Source organism: Anas acuta, chromosome Z (assembly GCF_963932015.1).
Source record: "Anas acuta chromosome Z, bAnaAcu1.1, whole genome shotgun sequence".
Taxonomy (NCBI): Eukaryota; Metazoa; Chordata; class Aves; order Anseriformes; family Anatidae; genus Anas; species Anas acuta.
This window is the reverse complement of record NC_089017.1, coordinates 24,690,333-24,713,275: the sequence shown is the minus strand read 5'-3', so window position 1 is coordinate 24,713,275 and position 22,943 is coordinate 24,690,333. Positions and strand designations below refer to the sequence as shown.

The 22,943-nt window shown below is 39.8% G+C and overlaps 1 protein-coding gene across 1 annotated transcript in view; it reads right to left on the bottom strand.

Annotated features, from left to right (window-relative positions):
• Positions 1-1,871: 1,871 nt before the first annotated feature.
• SLC1A1 (solute carrier family 1 member 1) overlaps positions 1,872-22,943 on the bottom strand; it is a 61,937-nt gene continuing 40,865 nt past the window's right edge. Inside the window, exons 5-12 of the mRNA XM_068666909.1 lie at positions 22,267-22,309; positions 20,812-20,919; positions 19,332-19,516; positions 17,446-17,553; positions 9,363-9,485; positions 8,643-8,837; positions 7,980-8,114; positions 1,872-4,011 (exon numbers count right to left, since the gene is read on the bottom strand). Of these exons, the coding sequence (XP_068523010.1) occupies positions 3,765-4,011; positions 7,980-8,114; positions 8,643-8,837; positions 9,363-9,485; positions 17,446-17,553; positions 19,332-19,516; positions 20,812-20,919; positions 22,267-22,309 (1,144 nt within the window). The 3' untranslated portion in view covers positions 1,872-3,764. The remainder of the gene's footprint in view (positions 4,012-7,979; positions 8,115-8,642; positions 8,838-9,362; positions 9,486-17,445; positions 17,554-19,331; positions 19,517-20,811; positions 20,920-22,266; positions 22,310-22,943) is intronic.

The window sequence follows — 22,943 nt, the reverse complement described above, 5'->3', positions numbered from 1 at the left end:
CTTAAGCAACGGAAAGACAGAACACTTATAGAGTCCCTTCTATATTTCTACTATATATAAATTGTATATATAGCTGTGACTGTCTAACCTTGGACAGTAGCCAATGTGCACCCAACCACTCTCCCTCTGTCCTCAGCAAGATGACAAAACAAAACAAAACAAACAAAAAAAAAAAGGGAAGTCCCATGGGTCAAGATAAGGAGAAGGAGCTCAGTTAGCAATCACCATCACAGGCAAATCAGACTCAACGTGGTTAAAGTTAATTTATTTTATTGCAAAATAAAAACGTACACTTTCCCAGTCCAGCCCCTCCCTCCCCCAACTTCTCCCCTCATCCCTTCATCTCAAACTCAGTTACACTCCTTCATCCATGACTCTTCGATTTCCCTCCACCCCAAACTGTCTCACAGGCCTGGGAGTTTGCAGTCACCCTTATCACTGCTCCGCTTGGAAACTCCTTCCTCCTCAGACTTCTCCCCTGCTCTACTGCAGGCTCCCTTAAAGCTGCAGCTTCCCTTTTGACACATTCACCTGCAATGTCATGGTCCCCTCCAGGGTTTGTGCTGCAGGGGAATCTATTCTATGGTACCTACAGCACCTCCTCTTAACCTTCTTGCTCGTCCTCTAGCTTTTCCTATTACTACGCTTACATCTCACCTTTTGCAGGGCCATTTCTCATAGCAGCATCTCAGCATCTAAATGCAATACAGTTGTATAGAAACATATGTGTTCTTACATATAAGCACTTGCTCAGCTTAAGGAAATGGACAGCCAATCAGTTAGACACCTGAGATGGGATTTCCTGTCCTGGCCAATCACAGCTGCAGGCAGGCCTATGGGCCATGTAGCCCTGCCCTTCACCCATGGCCCTTTCCCCACCCCAGCAGGTGGTCTGCCCAGTGCTGCCATCTGGTGGCTTGGTAGAGCCACAGGCTGGAGGCGTGGCTCTGTGGAGCAACAGCAGTGGCAGCAGTTGCACCTGTTGTGGTGCTTGGCATTTTACCGGCCATGTGGTGTCAGCAGGTACTGTGCTGCACATCATGTGTAGTCAAACAGGCCTGAAATTGTAAATTCAAGAAGGAGAGGGTCTAGCCATCATTTATTTTTTTTTTGAGGCAATAAGGATTGTTCCTGTTCTTGGCAGAGAAGATGAGAGAACAGGTGACCTGCATATAGTGGCTGTGTTTCTGTGGTTTAAATTCTTGTGGGGCTGCTACAGATACATACATGTATATACAGTGTACAGTTACACACATAATACTGTAGATTCAGAACCAAACTTGCATGAGCTTCCACAGCCTCAAAGAGTGTATATCAACCTAACAACAGGGCTCAAAGACCCAGAATCTGCAGGGCGTATTCCAGTGGCACATTCTCTAAAAAAAATCTCCAAGGCTGCCAGAGTAGCAGGCTGTGGAGAAGAGAACGCTTTGCTTATGTACAGTGTTTCCACCTATGCAGAATATAAATAGTTTGAACGGGATGTCAGGAAAAGCATCCTTGGACTGAAGCATCTTTACTTTGTGGTTGGGTGTCTTGGTGGTAGGTGGATGTCAACACAGCACCATCAACCCTGAATCAGATCAATATAAATAAATAATCTGCTACTTAGCATGTGTTTAAAAGTGTACCACCAACCCAAATCTTCCATATTTAAAGGGTTTTATTGTAGTCTCACTGCCGTATTATTGTGAGAGCAATGTTTTTATTTTATTGTAAGAACAGATTAATTCTTGCCAAAGCTACTGCTAGATGTGAAGGGTAGTGAAGGGAACCTAAATCATAAACTCACACAGTTTTGCTTTTCCTGCCATAGCTAATGGAACTCAATATTCTACAGTGAGGAGAGGATGGGAGGCTACAACAAGAACGAAGGAGAGAATTTATTTATTTAGAATATATTAGGAACATTATTCACAGTACATCATAGTAGGGTGGTTACACAATGGGGTAATGGTAAATAGATAACTTAAAAAAAAAAAAAAGCAAAGGAAAGACAAGACATAGATCATACGCTAATTATGGGAAACTGGTGTTTTTTTGTTTGTTTGTTTATTTTGTTTTGTTTTGTTTTGTTTTTCCTTTCATAAGCAAAGCCATACAAATGTTTCATACTATTTCTGCACAGGTAAAAGATTGACTTACTCAATCTGTACATTTTCCTTATTATGGATAAACATAATTATATTTGGATTAACATTATCACATATGTTACAATGTTTAATTTAAACATGGTATTATGTTTCATTGACTTGTTGGTTTAAGGTGCAATTTATCAAATTCTACAGTAAATATGTTCTTCTTAATTGTTGCTCTTTGGCACGCTTCTGGTTTATTTAAATAAAAAAGTGTAGGCCTGACTCAAGTATAGTACACTGCCATGAACAGCAGAATCTGCAGGGTTTTTTGTTAACATATGAGTGCAATTTTAGGTTTCCTATAATCTTACTTACAAACAACTGTATATGAATTTCAGTTTACAAGTAAAATGGCTAATGAATGGCAAAATGCAAGGGAAAAAAAAATGTTACAGCAATTCCTCCCTGGGGAGAGTGATTTCGCACCACAAAAATCTTGTATAAAATGTTGTAGACAATGGAGATTTCTTATTAGGAAATTCTTGTTGCTTCTTATCCTACAGCAAGCCAGCAGAATACATGACTTTCTGGGTCCAGAAATGCTTCATGAGATACAATGTAGCTGATAATATATGTTGGCACTCTAAGTGGTGTCACAGCTACAAACTTGCATGCTTACACAGCCAGTCCGTGCAAAGAGCTTAGTGACAGTGGCATCTGTCTACGAAGAGGCATGCCTCCTACTCTTCATACCATACTTGTTTTTGTTCTAAGGAGGAAAGTTTTAGTTTGCATTATGTGTTGCTTTATAGCCTGTTTTCATCTTCCTGACCTCTGGCTACTTATGGGCTGATTAATATTTGGTTAGAGTCAAGGGTGGACAAGAGTAAAGTACCATTTCTCCATCTGATGTCTATGTATCAGGATGCCACTGAAGTGGACCAAAACTGGTGAAGTTTCACTTTATCAAAACTCTTCAAAAGCCAGAAGCCAAAATCCACAGCAATGTGTTTCACATTGGAAGGCCAGCAGCTGCCATTCATAGGCAACACAAGAGGAAGTCTAGCTATGTAAGCAATGGCAGCTCTTCCATGCCCAATTATTTCACAATTAAAGAAAAATGAAACCCCATTCACACTAGAATACTTACTACAAGGCCTTGTTCCGTTCCTTTCTGACTCAATTTACCCTAGAGGTGATCTCTCAGCTGCAGAAAGGAGTATTTTGGCACATGATCAAGTTACAGTAGGTTTCTGGTACAGTGCAATGTGTTTAGAAGGCAAAGATGTCAAAAGAGATTTTGTAAAGGTGTTTTGTAATGCAGGTGAGATGTGGAATGCTGTGCTACTCCTGAGAAAAACACGTTTGGCTGTTCCAGCTATTGATCCCCATATATGAGCAAGCTGATTCCAAAGAGGCAATTCATAGCCTCACCAAGCGTGTATACCACCAAGTATTTTACAAATGTCTTTTTCTTCAACATATCAGCAAGGAGCAAAAGTGGTGAGTTCAAATTGTTGACAGAGGTGATCAGAAGGGGGCAGAACCAGTGAAGAGAATCAGTCTGTGCAGTAAATCAAATATATGTGAGATGTAATTCATTTTCAGTTACCCTTTAACTTTTTAAGAATGCATATGGCCATGTCCTTTAGTGCTCCTGTTTCATCTGAAAGCTACTTACTGGCTTTAGAACTGAGATGTCTGCGTGAAGGATATGGTGTCAGACTTATCCACAGCAAAGCCTCCATTGACATACGATTTCTTGGTCTCTGTTTCATCATTATCAAGTGTTGTTGTTTCCAAGGCAAAAGGGTTGACTATATTAACTTCAGAATTGACATCCATCTGCTCCAGCTCCTTTTTAGAGAGCTTCTCCACTATCCCTGTACCAAAGGCATCTCCCAAGACATTAACCATTGTTCTGAATCGATCCCTGTGGAATAAAAATGTCAGAGAAATCATTCAATACGTTACCTAAAAAATCCTTTTAGTAAACATAAGCGATGTTACCAAATGGTGAGCTCATGTTTTTTTGCCAGTGTGGATTCTAGGCCATTCTGGCCTTAAAGGAAAAAGTGCAGGAGGACAAGGGATCAAAGGGGAGAATTTTTGCCATATGAATTTGAACAAACCTGGTGTGACTTCCAAAATGAATGCCTTTGTACAGGATGAATGAAGCTCTAAGTCACATAACTGGTCTGTTAACAGCAGTAATCAAACTGCTGTGCAGAGACTTTAAGAAGTCTTATGGAGAGCACTTCTCAGGCCCTGGAGTATGCTACACAGCTGGCTCTCTTTGCGATGAGACCACTTTTGGAGGAATGGGAGGAGAGACTGTGGGGCACAGCATAAGTGTTTGCCTTTTGCCTTTTTGATAGTTATTTCCTCAACTACAGAAGTGCCTAGCCCAGTATTTTGGCCTAAACTCTTGCTAAAGAATTGATGTACAAAGTTGTGTTAAGTCACATTAAGAAACACTTCTTAATGCTTCTGTGCTGCAAATTTCTCTCCCAAGAGAAATGTGACCTTCAGGCCTTAAAAATATGCCATTGCTTGGCAGAAAAGCAGGAATACCATGCAAAACGTGAAAACTGGCATGGGAGACTTCAAAAACAATAATGCAGTGAATCAGTTCCCAAACAAAATTCTACAACAGTTGCTGAACTCTAGCATGAACAGGTGGCTATGGATTCTTCATGTGGGAGGGGTAGGAAAAGGAAGAGGGAAGGATGTAGTAAATGTCCAGTACGATCAGTAGAATGAGTGAATCACACATTAAACTCATTTTTCATAATAATCATATTCTACTTCTTAATTATAAACATGGAAAATCTCCTCAAGCCTACATAAAAAAAAAAAAAAAAAAAAACCTTGATGAGTTCAGAATTAACTAGAAGATTGTTAATAAGCACAACTAGCAGGTTACAAAATAATACATTTTAGGCAGTAAGTACAAAAGGCAAAAATGTTAATCTACATGTCATCATGATGTGCATCCCATCTGCTGAAGTGCAAAATGCACTGCCAACGATCCCTTGTTCATGAAATTGATCTTTAATTTTCTTTACACAGCAAGACACCTTCATCTGAAACATATGTCAATTAGAATCAAAGACAGTTCTCTGTTTCATGGTGGAACAAGTATCTTCCATGTACTATTATTGTGCCTAAGAATCACCTAAATTGCGGACTGAAGAAAAGACAGAAAGGCCCTGCAGAGGGAACTGGTTGGGTCAATGGGCTGAGGCCAATGGGATGAGGTTCAACACAGCTAAGTGCTGGCTCCAGCGTTTTGGTCACAATCCCATGGAGCGCTACACACTTGGGGCAGAGAGGCTCAAAAGCTGTGCAGAGGAAAAGGATCTGAGGGTGTTGGTCGATGCTTGCCTGAACATGAGCCAGCAGTGTGCCTATGTGGCCAAGAAGGCCAACAGCATCCTGGCTTGTATCAGGAATAGCACGGCCAGCAGGACCAGGAAGGTGATCGTTCCCCTGTACTTTGCTCTAGTGAGACCACACCTTGAGTACTATGTTCAGTTTTGGGCCCCTCGAGAAGGACATCAAGGACCTGAAACATGTCCAGAGAAGGGCTACAAAGCTGGTGAAGGGTCTGGAACACAGGTCCTATGAGGAATGGCTGAAATAACTTTTTTATTTTTTAATTTTTATTTTTTGTTTTTTTAGTCTGGAGAAGAGGAGGCTCAGGGGAGACCTTATTGCTCTCTACAACTACTTGAAAGGAAGTTGTGGGGAGCTGGAGGTCGGCCTCTTCTCACAGATAAGTAGAGACAGGATTAGAGGGAATGTCCTGAAGTTGTACCAGGTGAGGCTGAGGTTGGAAATTAGGAGAAATTTCTTCTCAGATAGAGTAATTAGGCACTGGAACAGGTTGCCCAGGGAAGTGGTGGAGTCACCGTCCCTGGAGGTGTTTAAGGAAAGGTAGCATGTGGTGCTTGGAGACATGGTTTAGTGGGTGATATTGGTGGTAGGGGAATAGTTGGACCAGATGATCATGGAGGTCTTTTCCAACCTTGATGATTTTATGATTCTATGATAGCGTGCGTTAAATTATGATTACCATAGTAAGTACAGAATGACTGTTCTCTTCCTGTCTCATTCTCATGAAGAAATTAGAGGAAATCAGGTAAAAGGATTATGAGATGGCTTAAAAAAAAAGTATTTTGTGCAGCACATTGTTAGGTTGTGGAATTCCTTTTCACAGAACATTTGGATGCTAGAAGTTGATATGGGTTCCAAAAGAAACAAGGTAATTTCATGTCAGAAGAAATCTGTTGAGCACTGTTAAAACAAAAATCACTTCTAACATGGGAACTTTATGATTTGCCACTTCCTGAAGGCTAAGAAAGCACTTTGGGAAAAGTAACAATATGCATTTGTTTTGCTCTTACATTCTTCTTTAGATAACTGCTCTGAGGCAATGATTTGTACAGATCTTCACCATCCTTAACAAAACTAAATGAGCACTGGTAAAAGAGCTGGAGAAAACAAAATGGTTGTGGAGCACAGCAAACAAACCTATTAGACACTGTTGCAGACAGTTGATGGGGGAAACGTACACTGTTTGGTGATGTGTTTTTTTTGAAGGTATGATGTTTATACTGAAATTTAATTGGTTCTTGGATCCATTCAATGGCCTTGCTTTTCTGGAGAACAGTTTCTCTACAGATTGAAAAATTGAGTTATATAATCAAATAAATTAAGTGTATCTGTGAAATGCATAGGTTGCTGCCAAGAAATCCTTCAAGAAAATCATTGAAAAAGGTGGGCAAGGAAAAGGAATGAACTTACTTCGAGGGTAAATATAAGCCTAAGAAAATGAAATGCAGAGTCTATGAAATGATTAGTATCTGTGGATTGGTACCAATAAAATATCACCCATGATGAGTTAATGCTGGTGATTAAGACCTCAGTCTGAGCATGATAAGCTGAGTGCCCAGTCTGATAAGCTAAGTGTCCAGTCTGAGCCTGGACACTTTAGGAGGCAGAAAAAAGCTGTATTATAAACTAAAGTTATACTCCTTTACTTGGGAATCTTGTTATCCTTTCCCAGTGAATCATGGGACAAAACTGAACACCTATTTCTTTTTGAACTCCAGAATACATGATGTCATTCTTTGGGGTTGTTGCAGAAGTTTCTTAGAAATGTCTTGTTTGAACAGAAGACTTCTGGTTAAGTGCTTCTTTCCAGAAGGTGATGCCTAATGGGACTGAGGTTTTTATGTGCTCTAAGGTGAAGTGGTTGGGATCAGGGCTAAGTAGTGCTTTCTGAATTTGCATGTGTGCTTGCTGGTCATGGGGCTGTATCCTTAAGAAACTGTCTCACTGAAAAGCAGCTCAAGCAAACTGATGCTGGCAGAATGTACCCTTGTAGAGCCTGTCGTGTGTGCATATAGAATCAAGGTCCAACTTTGCTTAGTTCATGTGCTTCACTCCATCTTCACCAGCGTATGGCATTTATGTACTTTGTTAAAATCAGCTGAGATGATTCTGCTTGTGGCTGCATTTGATTTTTGTGAATGGTGTATCTATTTAGTAAAATATGGTAGCAGTTGAGAAACTCCAAAGGTGCTCCTCAGTACTGTGAAACATGCCTTTCCTGAGCATTACACTAACAATTTAACAATGTTGTGCCCACTGGCTGAACAGAATCTCTGGATGTGAGGTTATTAACTTCCATCCCACACTGTAGGACTTCTCATAGAATTATAGCCATGGCTACATCCAATTCTATATTGAACAGGGCCGGCCACAAAAAGAATCTTTGTCCAATTCCTGCAGCATTCCTACATGATTTTGTTCTTCACAGGCCCACATGTTGCTGAAAAGCTTGTGTAAGAATTAAACATAATAATAAATAAATATCAAGTGCCTTAAACTTACAGAAGCCAGTCAACTGCAATGATCAGAGTAACATCTTCGGCTGGCAGGCCAACAGCACTCAGTACAATCACCATGGTGACTAGTCCAGCTTGGGGGACACCAGCAGCTCCAATGCTGGCTGCTGTAGCTGTGACACTAAATCCCAAATAAAGACAGAAAAATGCATTCAGGATACGTTCTGCTCACAGTAGCTCTATTTTCTGGCACAAATGGGCATATTTCACTGCAAGGAAGAAATCCAAATATTCCAGTTTTCCTGTTGAGTAGTATCTACTCAGCATGTGGGGACAAGTCAGTTGGACAAGTTTGAAACAGTGCCATCACAGTTCCTAACACTTGAAGCAGAGTCCAAGCAAACAACTGTTAGGATTACAATGCAGAATAAATAGATAAATGCATGTCCAACATACAACTTAAATCATATGAAGATGCTGAGTTGGGTTTGCAAGTGCTTACTGTGAGATGATAACAGCAATTTCCCAATATACCTTGGCCTAGCCCACCTTCTCACCTGGATGCATAGGCTCTGGAACAAGATATGAGAATTATTCTGCTTTCTTCTGTGCTGTGAATGATAGCTTCAACTCTCCCATAAGGTATTCAAAGTAAAATCATTCATTAAAAAAAACACCAACAAAATGCATGTCTTGGCTTTAGTCTTACCTAATGGTAACTATTTGGCCAATATCCAGTTCCAAGTCATTCAGTTGTGCAATAAATACAGCTGCTACTGCTTCGTAGAGAGCTGTGCCATCCATGTTGATGGTAGCTCCAACTGGAAGTACAAACCTGGTAATTCTTTTATCAATAAAGTTTTTTTCTTCTGCACAGCGGAAGGTGACAGGCAAAGTTGCTGAACTGGCACACAGATAAACACAGAAAGTAAGCACAGGTGATATACCATTTCCTTTATCTTTTCTTTCCCTTACAGCCTGATTTGCAGACAGGAAGGCTGCAATATGAAAGTGAAGAGTTGGGTTTTAAAGCAAAACTATCTTTGCTCTTTCTTCAAATTACAGGAAGAAATAACAAAGTCTTAGTTATCCTCAAAAATACACATTAAAATTTTCATAATGTATGTAACACTGAAACAGCCTAAAGCAGGTCCATGAGTAATTAACTGAATGGCAAAAAAATATTTCCTGAATTTGCATCTGGAAGACCAGACTCTACTTTGGAGAAAGGCCAGCACAGCTTCACTACAATCTATACTTCCCTTTTGGGTACTGCAGAAATAACCTCAAAAGTAATATTTCAACCCTCCAAGGTATTTACAATTGCCCAGGTGAAACAGATATGTAACAAAGTGACAATAAAATCAGAGCACAAACAATGCAATTACTACTATAAACATAACAGAAAATAAATGTTACTTTTGTTTACCTGGAAGAAATCATGAGGGCTGTCAGAAGTGCCTGAGCCATCCCCATGGCAAAACGAAAAGGATTTTTCCTTACTATTATTAAGTAGATCAGTGGCAGAATTACAGTGGAATGGATTGCAAGGCTGCAAAAGAAAATGGAATAGTTAAATTGATGGATAGATTTCATTGCCTTGTTTCAATGATAAGACGGTCATAAATGACATCTAATTCTGTCTTCAAATACAATTGTGAAACTCTCAGAGACTTTAGTTACATCTATCTTTAATACTTAGAGAACAACATTCTATTTAAAAGTCCACATCTATTTTGTGGAAAATTGTGTAAGCCGAGGTCTACAATTCAGACGTCTACAATTCAAACATGGCTATTTTACATTGATTCTATATATTAAACTGAGATACTTCAGACTGTACAAATGCGATATATGTAGTCTTACATATATCTTTCACGTTGTAAGGTGCTGAAATACTGTGTTTTGAAACTATTACTTTTTAAAATTAAGTGTGTAGACATGCAATGATGAAATTGTCCTCCTGACTTTACACATTGCTCAGGTATCTTTGGATATTTGAGTGTGTTTCAGGGACATAGTCACCCTTCGAACATTGTGCATTAATCCTGAATGCATATGCTGTAGAGTTTTGTGGCCATTAAGATTATAGGCAAACAGCCTACTATGGGTATATTTGAAATTAAATATATGTGAATAGTCTGTGAAGTATTTCCTATATTCCAAAATCAAAAGCCATCATGGCAACATCAGCTTTTTTGAAAAGAAATTATCACAGCATGGAAACACAAAACCCAGAAGTGTTGCATATATGACCTTGGTATTTTTATTCTGTCCTCACAAGATAGTCTTGCAAATGTATAATAATAATAAAGCACTGTGCTGTAACAGTGCTTTATGATTTAGAGTACTTGATAAAGATGACAATAAATCATAGTGCCATTTGTTCCAACAAAACCAGGCAATTAAGAGCAAGAGCCACAGCACAGAAATTTACAAAACCAGTAAAAAGGCCCTGACATTTAGCTACTTGTTTCCTTGGAAAAATGATCTTGTTAAAGACAATGGGAATTAAGTTTTCACTCTTTATGTGAAAAATGTTTTATTTATTGGAATGTACAAGAGAGCACACAACATATATCCATAAAGTTCTATAAAGAACTCTAGAAAGAAACATAAAAATTTATAAAACGGTGCCTGAGAACAAACTGAATTACGCAGAACATGTAGACAAAATATAAAAACTTGGATATTGTTGGGTGTCTTAACAAAAATGATGCGAGTAAACTTTTCAAGTAATGTCTACATCTACAAACATAATGACTTCCAAATAAAGTTATTTTGAAAATTTTAGATCTGCACTTTGCACCATAAACATGGCATTATCCAAAATAACATTTGTGCATATCTATTTTGTTACTACTGATTTTCATGAAACAAATTTGAAGAAATATTTATTTGCATGTATTAAACACAACACATAACAAGCAGCAATTAAACACAACACATAACAAGCAGCAATTTTTATTTCTCAAAATAGCATTCTTTCAGCATTCATGTAACTGTCTTGCTGCTTTCAGAAGAGACAAAGGCAAAGATATGGCCAGATGGCTTGCTGCAGCTTCCTTTCTCCTTTAGGCTGAGAGTTCTCTGGTTCATTATGCCTCCTATTTTGATTTTTCTCCTCTGTATCTGCTAACATATCCTAATCCTGACACTGCTGCTCTAAAAAGTGATGGGATGAAGACATTTTCTGGGCAACAGGAGCAGAGGCATTAGGGGAAGATTATTGCTTTGTGTTGACCTAAATAGAGGCTGAGATATGTCGCAGACAAGGGTGGGAAAGAGCTGGTAGGGTCAAGGATGTAAAAGGTCATGAATAAGAAAGTTGGGAAGAAAGTGAGGTGTATAATGAGTTGGAGAGGGAAGAAAACGGAAAGGAAGAGGAGGATAAGACATACAAGCTCTTGTGATCTTGCACACTTTTCTTGCTAGTGAAAACAAGAAGTATGTTTGAGACATCCTGTAACTCTTAAGAGTTACCTTAAAGGAAGGATAATAGAGAAATGGATACAAAAGATGTACATGAACAGAAAACACCACAAACATGAGGCAAATAATGATGAAACCTAAAATGATGGTGGGAAGAGAATCCAAAACAAAGAAAAAGCACAACTCCTACGGTTTGAAGAGCGATGGGAAAAAGGGCATTCCTGAAGGCCAGAAAATATAGAATGGCTTAGACTGGAGGGACCTTAAAGATCATATAATTCCAACACCCCTGCCAACACCCAACCTCACACTAAAATAGGTTGCTTGAAGCCCCATCCAATCTGGCTTTGAACACTTCCAGGAATGGGGCAACTTCTCTCAGCAACCTGTTCCAGTGCCCCACCACCTTCGTGGGAAAAAATGTCCTCCTTATATAATCTAAACTTAACCTTTGTTAGGTTAAAGCCAATACTCCCTGTCTTCTCACTACAGTCCCTGACAAAGAGTCCCTCTCCAGCTTTCCTGTAGATCCCCTTTAGTTATGGGAAGGTTGCTATAAGGTTTTCTTGGAGCCTTCTCTTCTCTTGGCTGAACAACCCCAACTTTTTCAGCCTGTCTTCATAGAAAAGGTGCTCCAGCCTCTTGATCATGTTTGTGACTTCATCCTCTCAACTCCTTTTAATACATCCATGTCCTCCTTGTGTTGGGGACCCCAAAGCTGAATGCAGTATTCCAACTGGGATCTCAGGAGAGCAGACTAAAGGGGCAGAATCACCTCCCTCAACTTGCTGGCCACGCTACTTTTGATGCAGCCCAGCATATGGTTGGCTTTCTAGGCTGTAAGCGCACATTGATGGCTCATGTCAAGATTCTTGTCAACCAGCACTCACAGATCATTCTCATCAGAGCTGTTCTCAATCCATTCTCCCCCCAGCATGTATTTGTATTTGGGATTGCCCTGACCCAGACACAGAACCTTGCACTTGGCGTTGTTGAACCTCCTGAGGTTCGCACAGGCCTACCTCTTAGACTTGTCCAGGTCCCCCAGGATGGCATCTCTTCCCTCCAGTGTACTGACTACACTACACAGCTTGGTGTCATTGGCAAAATTGTTGAGGGTGCACTCAATCTCACTCTCTGTGTCACCAACAAAGATGTTAAATAGTGCTGGTCCCATTACTGACCCCTGAGGAACACCGCTCATCACTGATCTCCACCTGGACATTGAGCCATTGACCACAACTTTTTGTGTGCAACCATCCAGCCAAAGCCTTACCCACCAAGTGGTCCATCTGTCAAAGGCATGTCTCTCCAATTTAGAGACAAGGATATCATGGGGGATACTTTGCACAAGTCCAGGTAGATGATGTCAGTTGCTCTTCCCGTATCCACCAATACTGTAAGCCCCTCTTAGAAGGTCATCAGATTTGTCAGGGACGATCTGCCCTTAGTGAAGCCATGCTGGCTGTAACCAATCATGTCCTTATTTTCCATGTGTCTTAGCATAGTTTCCAGGAGGATCTTCTCCATGATCTTGTTGGGCACAGAAATGAGACTGACTGGCCTGTAGTTCTCCAGGTCCTCCTTTTTTCCCTTTTTGAAAGTGGGACTGCCACGACTTCTCATATATGATGGGGAGAGGCTTAGCAGCTGCATCTGCCAGTTCCCTCAGGACCCTTGGATGCATCTCATCAGGTTCCATAGGCTTGTACACCTTACAGTTCCATAGATGGTCTTAAACCAGATCTTCTCCAACACTGGGTGGCTCATCATACTTCCTGTCTCTGCTTTTGCCTTCTGGGGCCTAGGCCTTGTACCTGGCGCTCTTGTCTGTGAAGACTGAGGCAAAATATTCATTAAGTAGCTTAGCCTTCTCCATATCCTGGCTGACCTCCTGGAGAAGGCCCACAATTTCCCTCATCTTCCTTTTATCACCACTTCATCTATAGAACCCTTTCTTATTGCCCTTGATGTCTCTAGCCAAATTTAATTCTAAAAGAGCTTTGGCATTCCTAACCTTATCCCTGGCTGCTCCATCTTGTTTCCACTTGTTTACACTCTCTGTAGGCCTTCTTTCTGAGCTTGGTCAGGAGCTCCTTGTTCATCCATGCAGCTGTCCTGGCATTTTTGCCCAATTTCCTCTTTGTCAGGATGCATTGCTCCTGAATTTGAAGGAGGTGGTACTTGAATATTAACCAGCTTTCTTGAGTTCCTCTTCCCTCCAGGGCTTTATCCCATGGTACTCTACCAAGCAGATTCCTGAACAGAGCAAAGTCTGCTCTCCCGAAGTCCAGGATAGAGAGTTTGCTGTGCTTCCTCCTCGCTGCCCTCTGAATGCAAAACTGCACCATTTCACGATCACTGCAGCCAAGGCTGCCCTTGAGTTTCACATTCCCTACCAGCTCCTGCCTGTTGATGAGAATGAGATCCAGCACTGCACCTCTCTTCTTTGGCTCTTCTGTTATTTGGAGAAGGAAGTTGTCATCAATGTATTCCAGGAACCTCTTGGTTTGCCTCTACCCTATTGTGTTGTCACTCCAACAGATATCAGGGTTGTTAAAGTCCTCCATGAGAACCAGGGCTTGTGAATGTGAGGCTGCTTCTATCTGTCTACAGTGAGCTTCATCTGCTTGGTCTTCCTGATCAGGTGGCTTGTAGCAGACCCCCACTAGGATGTCCCCTGCCCGTGCCCTACCTTTAATCCTGACCCATATGCTCTCTGTCAGCTCCTCTCCCATCCCCTGGCAGAGTTCTATGCACTCCAGCTGCTCATTGACAGAAAGGGCAACACCGCCTCCTCGCCTCCCTTGCCTATATCCTTCCATCCTAACACTCCAGTCCTGGGAGCCATCCCACCATGTCTCTGTAATGTCAATAAGATCATAGCACTGCAGGTATGCAAACACCCCTAACTTCTCTTGTTTATTTCCCATGCTGTGTGTGTTAGTATAGAGATATTTGAGTTGGGCCCCTGATGAAACTAACTTACTGGCTGGAGTGGCTGGTATTACTTTGTGCTGCTCTTCAGGTGCTTTCCTGCTGACTCATGATCCTTCTCCAGGCTCTGGACATCTATTGCTGACACTGGCATCAAACTGGGAGAAGCAGATTGGTTCGAGGTTCCTGTCACATGGCAACTGTAGTTTGAAGCCTTCTTCACCAGCTTGGAATGTCTATGACCAAAGATGCTCTTCCCCTTCCCTGAGAGGTGGATCCCATCAGCCCCCAGCAGACAAGGTTTCTCAAAATGAGTCCCACAGTCTAAGTAGCCAAACCCCTGTCTGTGGCACCAGTCCTACAACCATCTGTTGATTTGCCAGAATCCATTGGCCCTATCAGTCCCCTTGCCTTTGACCAGCAGGGCTGATGAAAAAAACTACCTGCATTCCTGTGTCTTTTATTGCTGCTCCCAGGGTTCTGCAATCCCTCTTGACACTCCTCAGACTGCTCTTGACTGCATCATTGGTGCCCACGTGAAACAGCAGCAGTGGATAATAGTCCTTATGCTGTATGAGGCTTGGCAGATAGGACAGGCACCTTTTTCCTGCAGCCTACAACCTTGTGCGTACAGTGTCATCTTTGCTTCTATGATCTAATATACCCTTCTTGCTGGTCAGTTTTGCAGAGAATGTTTGCCATTCTCTACAACACCCTGATCATCAGACTCTGTAGGCCTTCCCATAAGAGACAGAAATGCTGTACTAGCAGGCATCAGGGAAAACTGTGACCTGCGTAATGGAGTTCAGTGGAACACATACTTTTTCTTGCCAAGGATATAATGGTGGGCACCCTTGCTGCATGCGTTGTTGTTTGGTTGTTACCAGGTAAACAGGTGTCTTTATGTGGTGATACTTAGCAAAGTATCTGGAGAAGGTACTGTGTCTTCACGCACATCCTAAGGAAGACATGTCCTGTTACAGTGCAAACAGTAACAATTAATAGGTAAGCAACCATAAAGTTTGCTATCTGATCTAAAATTGAAGCCGAATGGTAGTCAAAATCCATCTAACATATTCCTCCTCTGAATTAACAGGCTTTAATAACATAGAAAACGTGCAGAAGTTATACAGTGTCATTCTATAAATGACTTCTGCCTAACTTCTGGTCTCTCATTTATAGTTTATAAAGAAAGTATTAGCCTCATGATTTATAGTCTCCTGGTAAACATCAACGTGTGCATCCTTTAAAAATTAGATTTATTTTCCAAGATGAAACAGAAAATAAGAAAGAACCAGTGCATAAAATAAGAAAAAAACATTATGTATTAGACAAACACAACTATCACTCATCTCTATACCATTTTTGAAAGTGATAATTCACTGCTATTTCTGCAGCTGTAATTTTTATTTCGAAAGTCATCACTTCTCAAATATGTTTTGAACAGCTAGTCCAAACATGCTGGCTTATGCACAAAACAACACAAAAACTCTGAAATAAATATTATCTAGAAAAAAATCATGCAAAAAAGAGATCCTTCCTGATTCTTTATAAAGAAGTTTGCAATTAAGACTAAAATATTACCCTACTCTTTGCTTGTTAGTCAGAAAGTGCGTGAATGACATTTGAAGAAAATATCACGGATATGTATAAAGCAGTGGGAAAGAAGCTCTTGAACAACTTTGGATCTAGCCTCTAGACAAAATATGAATAAATCCATAGCATACTGAAGGAATTATAGGAGTGAATGAATGAATGAAGCAATGAACCAAGACAGCCTAGAAGTTATATTTCACTGAAATGGAAATATAAATTTAAATGCATTTAATTTATTAGGACCATAAAATCTATTTATCTTTCCAAAGGTTTCTTTGTAATAATTTTCTTCAGAGATGTATAATGATCTAGTATTACAATGAATACCATTTGAAGCAGTTAAGTTGCCCCTTCTAAGGTTCTGTAACTGCAAAAGAATTTCTTCAGGTGTAACTGCTTCAGCCTCAGACTGTTCTACCCAGTCAAGCATATACAAAAAAAATAGCAAAAATGTTTTGGTGCTTGTTTATGTTATGCAGATAGCAACTGCTACTTTTCCAGCTTTACCAGCTATTTTTGTGCTGATGGAATGGTGTGATGCCCAGAGCTACTCTCAGTGTTAGCTGCCTTCTCTGTGTTGGAGTGGGATAGGATCAGTTTCCTCTTTGGCATCATTTCTCATGCAGTGCATTTACTTTGCATTTGTATTGGGCAGTGCAACTGATATAACTTGGTCCCAGAGATCCCATAGATATTTTCAGCTTTATACAAGTGTTTATGTATGTTCATTGGCCTGGAAATGCCCTCTAAGTCATGATTCACCTTACCCTTCCCCTTTTCCAATTTTTTCTAGTTTTTAAAAGAAGCAATGTGACTTTCAAAAATCATAGAATCATAGAATATCCCGAGTTGGAAGGGACCCATGAGGATCATCAACTCCAACTCCTGGCACCACACAGGTCTACCCAAAAGTGTAGACCATATGACTAAGTGCACAGTCCAAACCCTTCTTAAATTCAGACAGGCTTGGTGCTGGGGAGCCTGTTCCAGTGTGCGACCACTGAAACTTCTTGGTGAAGAACCTCTTCCTGATGTCTAGCCTAAACCTCCCCTGCCTCAGCTTGACACCATTCCCCCAGGTCCTATCATTGGTGACTAAAGAGAATAGATCAGTGCCTTCCCCTCCACTCCGTCTTGTGAGGAAGCTGTAGACCGCGATGAGGTCTCCCCTCAGCCTCCTCTTTTCCAGGCTTAACAGGCCAAGTGACCTCAGCTGCTCCTCATATGTCTTCCCCTCTAGGCCAGTCACCATCTTCATAGCCCTCAAATACAGTGATATTATCTGTTTCAGCATCACTTTGAGAAGATGAAATAGTGAATACAAGAACAGCCTTTTTTTTTTTTTTCCTAAGAATTCAAGGCACTTAGATTTTAAAACAAATCATACATTCAGCAAAACGTGTATTTGAAACATTCTCATACAATTTGCATTGACAGAATTTTTTGTCTCTGACCTAGGAGACACTGGTTGCTGTAGATAATTACGTTGTAATCAGCTAAGCACCAAAATTGCATACATTTAATTTAATCTTTACAAAATGACATACCCACTTAACACTGTAGCCATATAAAGACCCAGTTTACGAAAGATTTCCCAGTCCTCAACTTCTATTATCTTCCCAGCAATTAAAAACACAATACCGATTGGCATATACCTAGAAAGCAAAAGTAAAGCAATTAAAAAGGAATTCTCCGAAATACTGCATGCTCAACAAGTCACAAGTGGCTATAACCTTACTTGAAGGTGGAAGTTTGCAGGGATGAGACCAAGATTTTGTGCTCTGATCACACAGAGATGGGAAAGGTCTCCTGCTCTTTCAGGAACTGCCCTGTAGCACTGGGAACTGTATGTGAATCACCTACACAAAAGAGTCATTTTAATGTTGGGATTGCACAGTCATCAGTTTGTTGTTTGATGTAAGGGTCCCCGTCCAAATAGCTGCATTGGCTGCTGCCTACAGCAGACAAATTCAAGGCAAAATTCAGGGCTTATGCTAGCACCAGTTCCTCTGCATTCCTTTCACTACCACAGAACAGGCTGTGACACAGACAAGATGCCAATTTTCAGCTTTGATAAATGTAATATAAATTCATTTATAAATTTGTGAGTTTATGAAATTTATACGTTTTAAAATATTAACTTATAAAAATGTGTGTGTGTTATCTCACAAACACAGTAGTACTTTCCTCTGGTGCAAAGTAGAGGGTCCTAGTTCCTGCTCAATGCTGAACTTGGCGAAAGGAAAACTAATTCCTCATACTGCCAGTGTCCATCTTTACCTTATACAAAGCAACAGCTCCCACATCTCTAGAGACACAAGGAGCCAGAAGTCAGACTCAGGCACATGCAAAACAAAGGGTAGCTTATGGGTAGGATCCTGTATTTGTAGCATATGCTAATTTTGGGGTCTCTTTAGTGGTAATTTGCTGCAGAGTGATGCAGCCTACATGTATTCCATGGGACTTTAACTCAGTTAGGCACCAGATTTGGAGTGTCTAGCACAGTACAAACTGCAGAGACTAAGGTATCTCTAAGGCAGCAAGAAGTGTGCAGCTAAGCCCTGGACAGGTTTACTGGTTTGCAGACATCTCAGTGTGCTGAAATGGAGGGAAAATAAATGGAAGGGAAGGATCTGCTAAGCTACTGTTAGTGTGAAACAAGCAAGGTGGATACAGGCAGAATACACAGCAAATGGCACAATGCATTCTCCATGTAGGATCAAACTCTGGAAAACATTGGATGTGCTTGTAGTGCTGATCCTGTAATTGCAATCTGCACAACTACTGACTGCACAGACACAAGCTTTGTGAATACCTCCGAAGTCCAACTAAACACCACCAAATGTGTTACTACTTTCTATTTTTTTCCCATCTGGGAACATTATGTGAGAATATTGTGAGAATGGTATCTCACAAAGCCTATTAGCACAAGGAAAATGATGCCAAGTTGTGTCTTGCATATCATTTTGGATTTTGCTCTATATTGTGGCTGGTATATTAAATTTTATTACTAAAGGAACTCAGCTCCTAGGACAGTTACCCTGTGAACATAACGGCTATCAGGGAATAGTGTTCAAGACTGAGAAAGGTATGTGGGTGATTCTTCTACAGTCCTCAAATCACTAGCACAGTTGTACTGGTTTGATATAAACTTCCAGTGACAATGTCTGAAAAACTCAAGATTCTTATGTACCAATGGGATTGTTCCTTTAGTTAATAGTAAGTGGAAGCCTTGTCTCCAGTTTCCTCTAAGTGATCAAATTCTGTATAAATGAAACTGTTTACCAGCCTTCCTTTAAAGCTGTTTGCTGAAGAGCACACATACAAAAGCAAACATCTGAGTCAGTCTGAGTCTGAGTCTGCTCTTACTTTTTCAATGACAAAACCCCGTTAAAGAATTAATTAGAAAACGCCAGTATACCCTTGGACTTACCACATAATTATCTGAACTATTCTCATTGTAGCTTCATTCAGTGCATTGAAAAAATCCACAAGCACTTGGCCTTTCTCTCCCATTTTCCCAATAACCATTCCAAAAACAAGACAAAAGACGATCAACCCAAGCACATTGATGCCATCAGAATACGAGCCCACGATCTTGTATTCTTGGGTTTTGTTCTATAGATCAGAGTCAAGGGAAAAAAGTTACAGCCTGAAAACACAGAGTTTACTTTAATGAGTTCTAAAATGAAAGCATAATTATATCTTTCTTTGGAAAGATATGGAGCTCTTCCCCAGATACTCCATTTCCTTTCGGGCATTGCTGCATGGGCAAGGTCAGGAATGAAGATAGAATTAAAACTGCCTTTAAAAGCTTTGTATTTTAAGGCTATGCAATGATTTGATCACATCCTAGGGGAGAGTAAAGCACCCCTTAATTTATGTTGTCCTTTACAGACTTCTGACAGAAAGAATGGCAAGGTCCAGGTATCCTCAGTCATGCCTTCATTGTACTCAATACTTACTCCCTACTGTGGTGAACAAACCTCAGGTGATATAGAATCCCTGTGGTCATTTCTAAGCAGCTCAAGAGCTTTTGTCCAGATATAAGATAAATACTCCATTGTGTAAGACCTGGGATGATGCTGTTCAATTTTGCCCCCATTTTAAAATCTACTTTTCAGCTGAAGTCAGTGAAATTGCATAACTTATACTAGAGTTTGAAGCACATCATATAAAAATCCTACTAAGTAGGTAGTTATTCGCACATTCCTCTGTGTTTGTACAGTATTAATATATGATGGGTGCATTTCCTCACTGAATCCTGCTTCAGGATTTAATTCATGCCCTTGCATATAACTCATATTCCCATGCTCTCATTATTATGTGATGAAATTTGGAAGGAGTACAGTAAAAGGAATATTGAACTTTTATTGTTCATAGTTTTGTGTTCATTGACTAATTAATTCCTTTCTTACTATTCTCCAGTGTAATTATAGACTTAACACACTGTCAATACCCATAAGCTTTCCAGACCTCTACTCAGAGGTTTGTTAAACATCTTTACTTTGGTCTCTTAACATTTTTTTACAGAACAACAAACTATTAAGTAACAAATAATTTTTATTATTTGTTTTCCACTTCAAAAAACAAAACAAAACAAAAAAACAACAATTTTCTATTTCTAATTGACAATTCACTTGCATATACATTTACTGGAGTATATGAATTCATTATTTGCCTACACAATCTATAATAGCACTAGAGCCATGAGGTTTTCTTAAACTTACTTGAAAATCCTCATAATCGGCTCTAGCGTTTATTAAATTTTTGTGGCCTCCCTAAATTATATTTATGTACCATTTCCATATTTCTCTCAATCATTAAGTGCAGTGTCAACTAAATCAAATTTAATCTATGTTCTTTCTTCGCACTTCATATATTATAATGGAATATAACAATAAAGGTCGCACCTCTGAAACCTCTGGTGTCGTAGCAGATGTAACAGATTCTTCTGTTAATATGGAGCTATTTTTATCCACAACAGTTGTAGCTTCCACTTTTTCACGTTTGGTTTTATACTGAAAAAGTTTAAAAAAAACACAGAACATCTTATTTAGAAATATGGGGAAACTGAAGAATGAACAAAGGCATAAACGCCCCCTAAAAATAACAGGAAAATAAACCGATCTGATACACTAACACATGATTTCCCAATTAAAATGAGCCAACATTGCTCTGTTCTTCAGATAACTGTAATTCAAACAAGTGATTCAGAGGTAATGTACTATGAATTCTGCTCTCCAGACTCCCAGGTACTGTGCTAACCTGGGTGCAGTCTTGCAGTGGATGAGATATTGCTCCTGACAAAAGCAAAGGGATTTTTTTTTACTGGAACAGTCTAGAGAGAATCACCAACAGACACCCCAGGAGAGGTCTGTTGTGCCAATGCACTTGATACAAACAGAATGCTTGAACATGCTACACTGTTGGAGAAGGTGTGTCAGTGTCATCATCTACAGAGGATGCTGTAGCATCCTGCTCTAAGGATAATTACATCAATATTGTTTTATAGGGCCCACAAAAAGAGGGACTTGTCTACCTTCATTCTTTCTATGAAGTTTAGTACAGGACTTTATACTTCCCACAAGGCAGAAGAGTTGCCTCTGAAGTCAGTGACAGATGAAAAAAATCTACAGGGAGAAGTTTTATAAACTGCAAATATGTTCAGTGTTATACACAGCAGGACAGTTAACATCATTTTCTAATGGGAATAGTAAATTACCCCATTTAAAAACTTCAGAGCAACTGGTAGGCAGCAACTGAAGGAGATAAAAAGGGAGAGACCATCACAAAATACAGTTTGATATATTTATGGATAAAGATGACTGAATCTGAAGTAAGACTGAGACAGGGGGTTCCTTTTTCAACTTCCAAATCTCACTGCTTCTGAAAAGAGATGTCTCAAATAGACTCTAACATCTGGCTACCTTTTCCTAAAGATGAACCAGCATCACTGGTAATGGACATTTGATGTGAGACATAGTGGGGTGAAGGCTGAGGTATGCAAACTTCATCAGACATGGAGGGATTTAAAGAATGTGGGAGTACATCCTCATGACATTTTCCTTGTAACACTGCCTGTCCCAAAAGTGAAAAACTTAAATATTAATACATTGCTTGATTTCTGCATCCAGCTCCTAAACAGAGGCTTTTTGCAAGGGATGATCAAAAGCTGACAACAAAGTATTTTTCATAATGGAAACAAAACCAAAATGCCTTAAAAGAAGTCTTTTTATGGGGGAATAAAATACTCAGGAATTTCTAAGAAATTATTCTAAAATGACATAGTTTAGGGGAAATAAAATAACAATAATTTGTAGTTAGCAATGAAAACTACAGTAACAAAGAAGGGTGTTCAAACTCACCTGTTGAAAACAGGCTTGGACAAGGTTTTCTGGGAACATATTCCTGTTAAAGAAGTAGAGGCATTTCAACACTATACTAAGAACAAATTGTTTATCTGAATAAAATGATAAAATTCACTTCTTAAAAAATAGATCAGTTTTTGTTCCTTTACCCAGAGAACAATGTGGTTAGCACTGACAGAGCTGAAGTCCAGAAAAATCAAAGGTTCAGGACTCCTAAGGACCAGTACACTGTCCCGATAAGGTAGAATCCTTGGGCTTATTTTTCAGTATTTGCTTGTTAGCTACTAAAGTTTTTTGTTTGTTTTGTTTTTCCTACTGCATCATTTCCATCTATTGTACAAGGAGTACAAGGAGTACAGGAGACAGTCTGAAGTCTTTTACAGAACTTCTAAAATATATGCTGGAAATAAAGAATAACTCTTACAAACACCCTGCTGGAAGCACCAGATATGTGGTATGTTCTATTGTAGTTCTGAAATATTAAATTAATCTTGGCTTATGGAAGATTCCCCTGTGTTATTCCAGGGTCAAGGGCTGCTTTCATGAACTGAAAAATTAGGAAATTAGGTCAGAAGAAGTACAATCCAGTTGTGTCTCTCCTTTCCTATGGCCAATTTCACATTCAAACAATTCCAGAAAACAGCATTAATTAAGTATTTATTGAATATTCAACC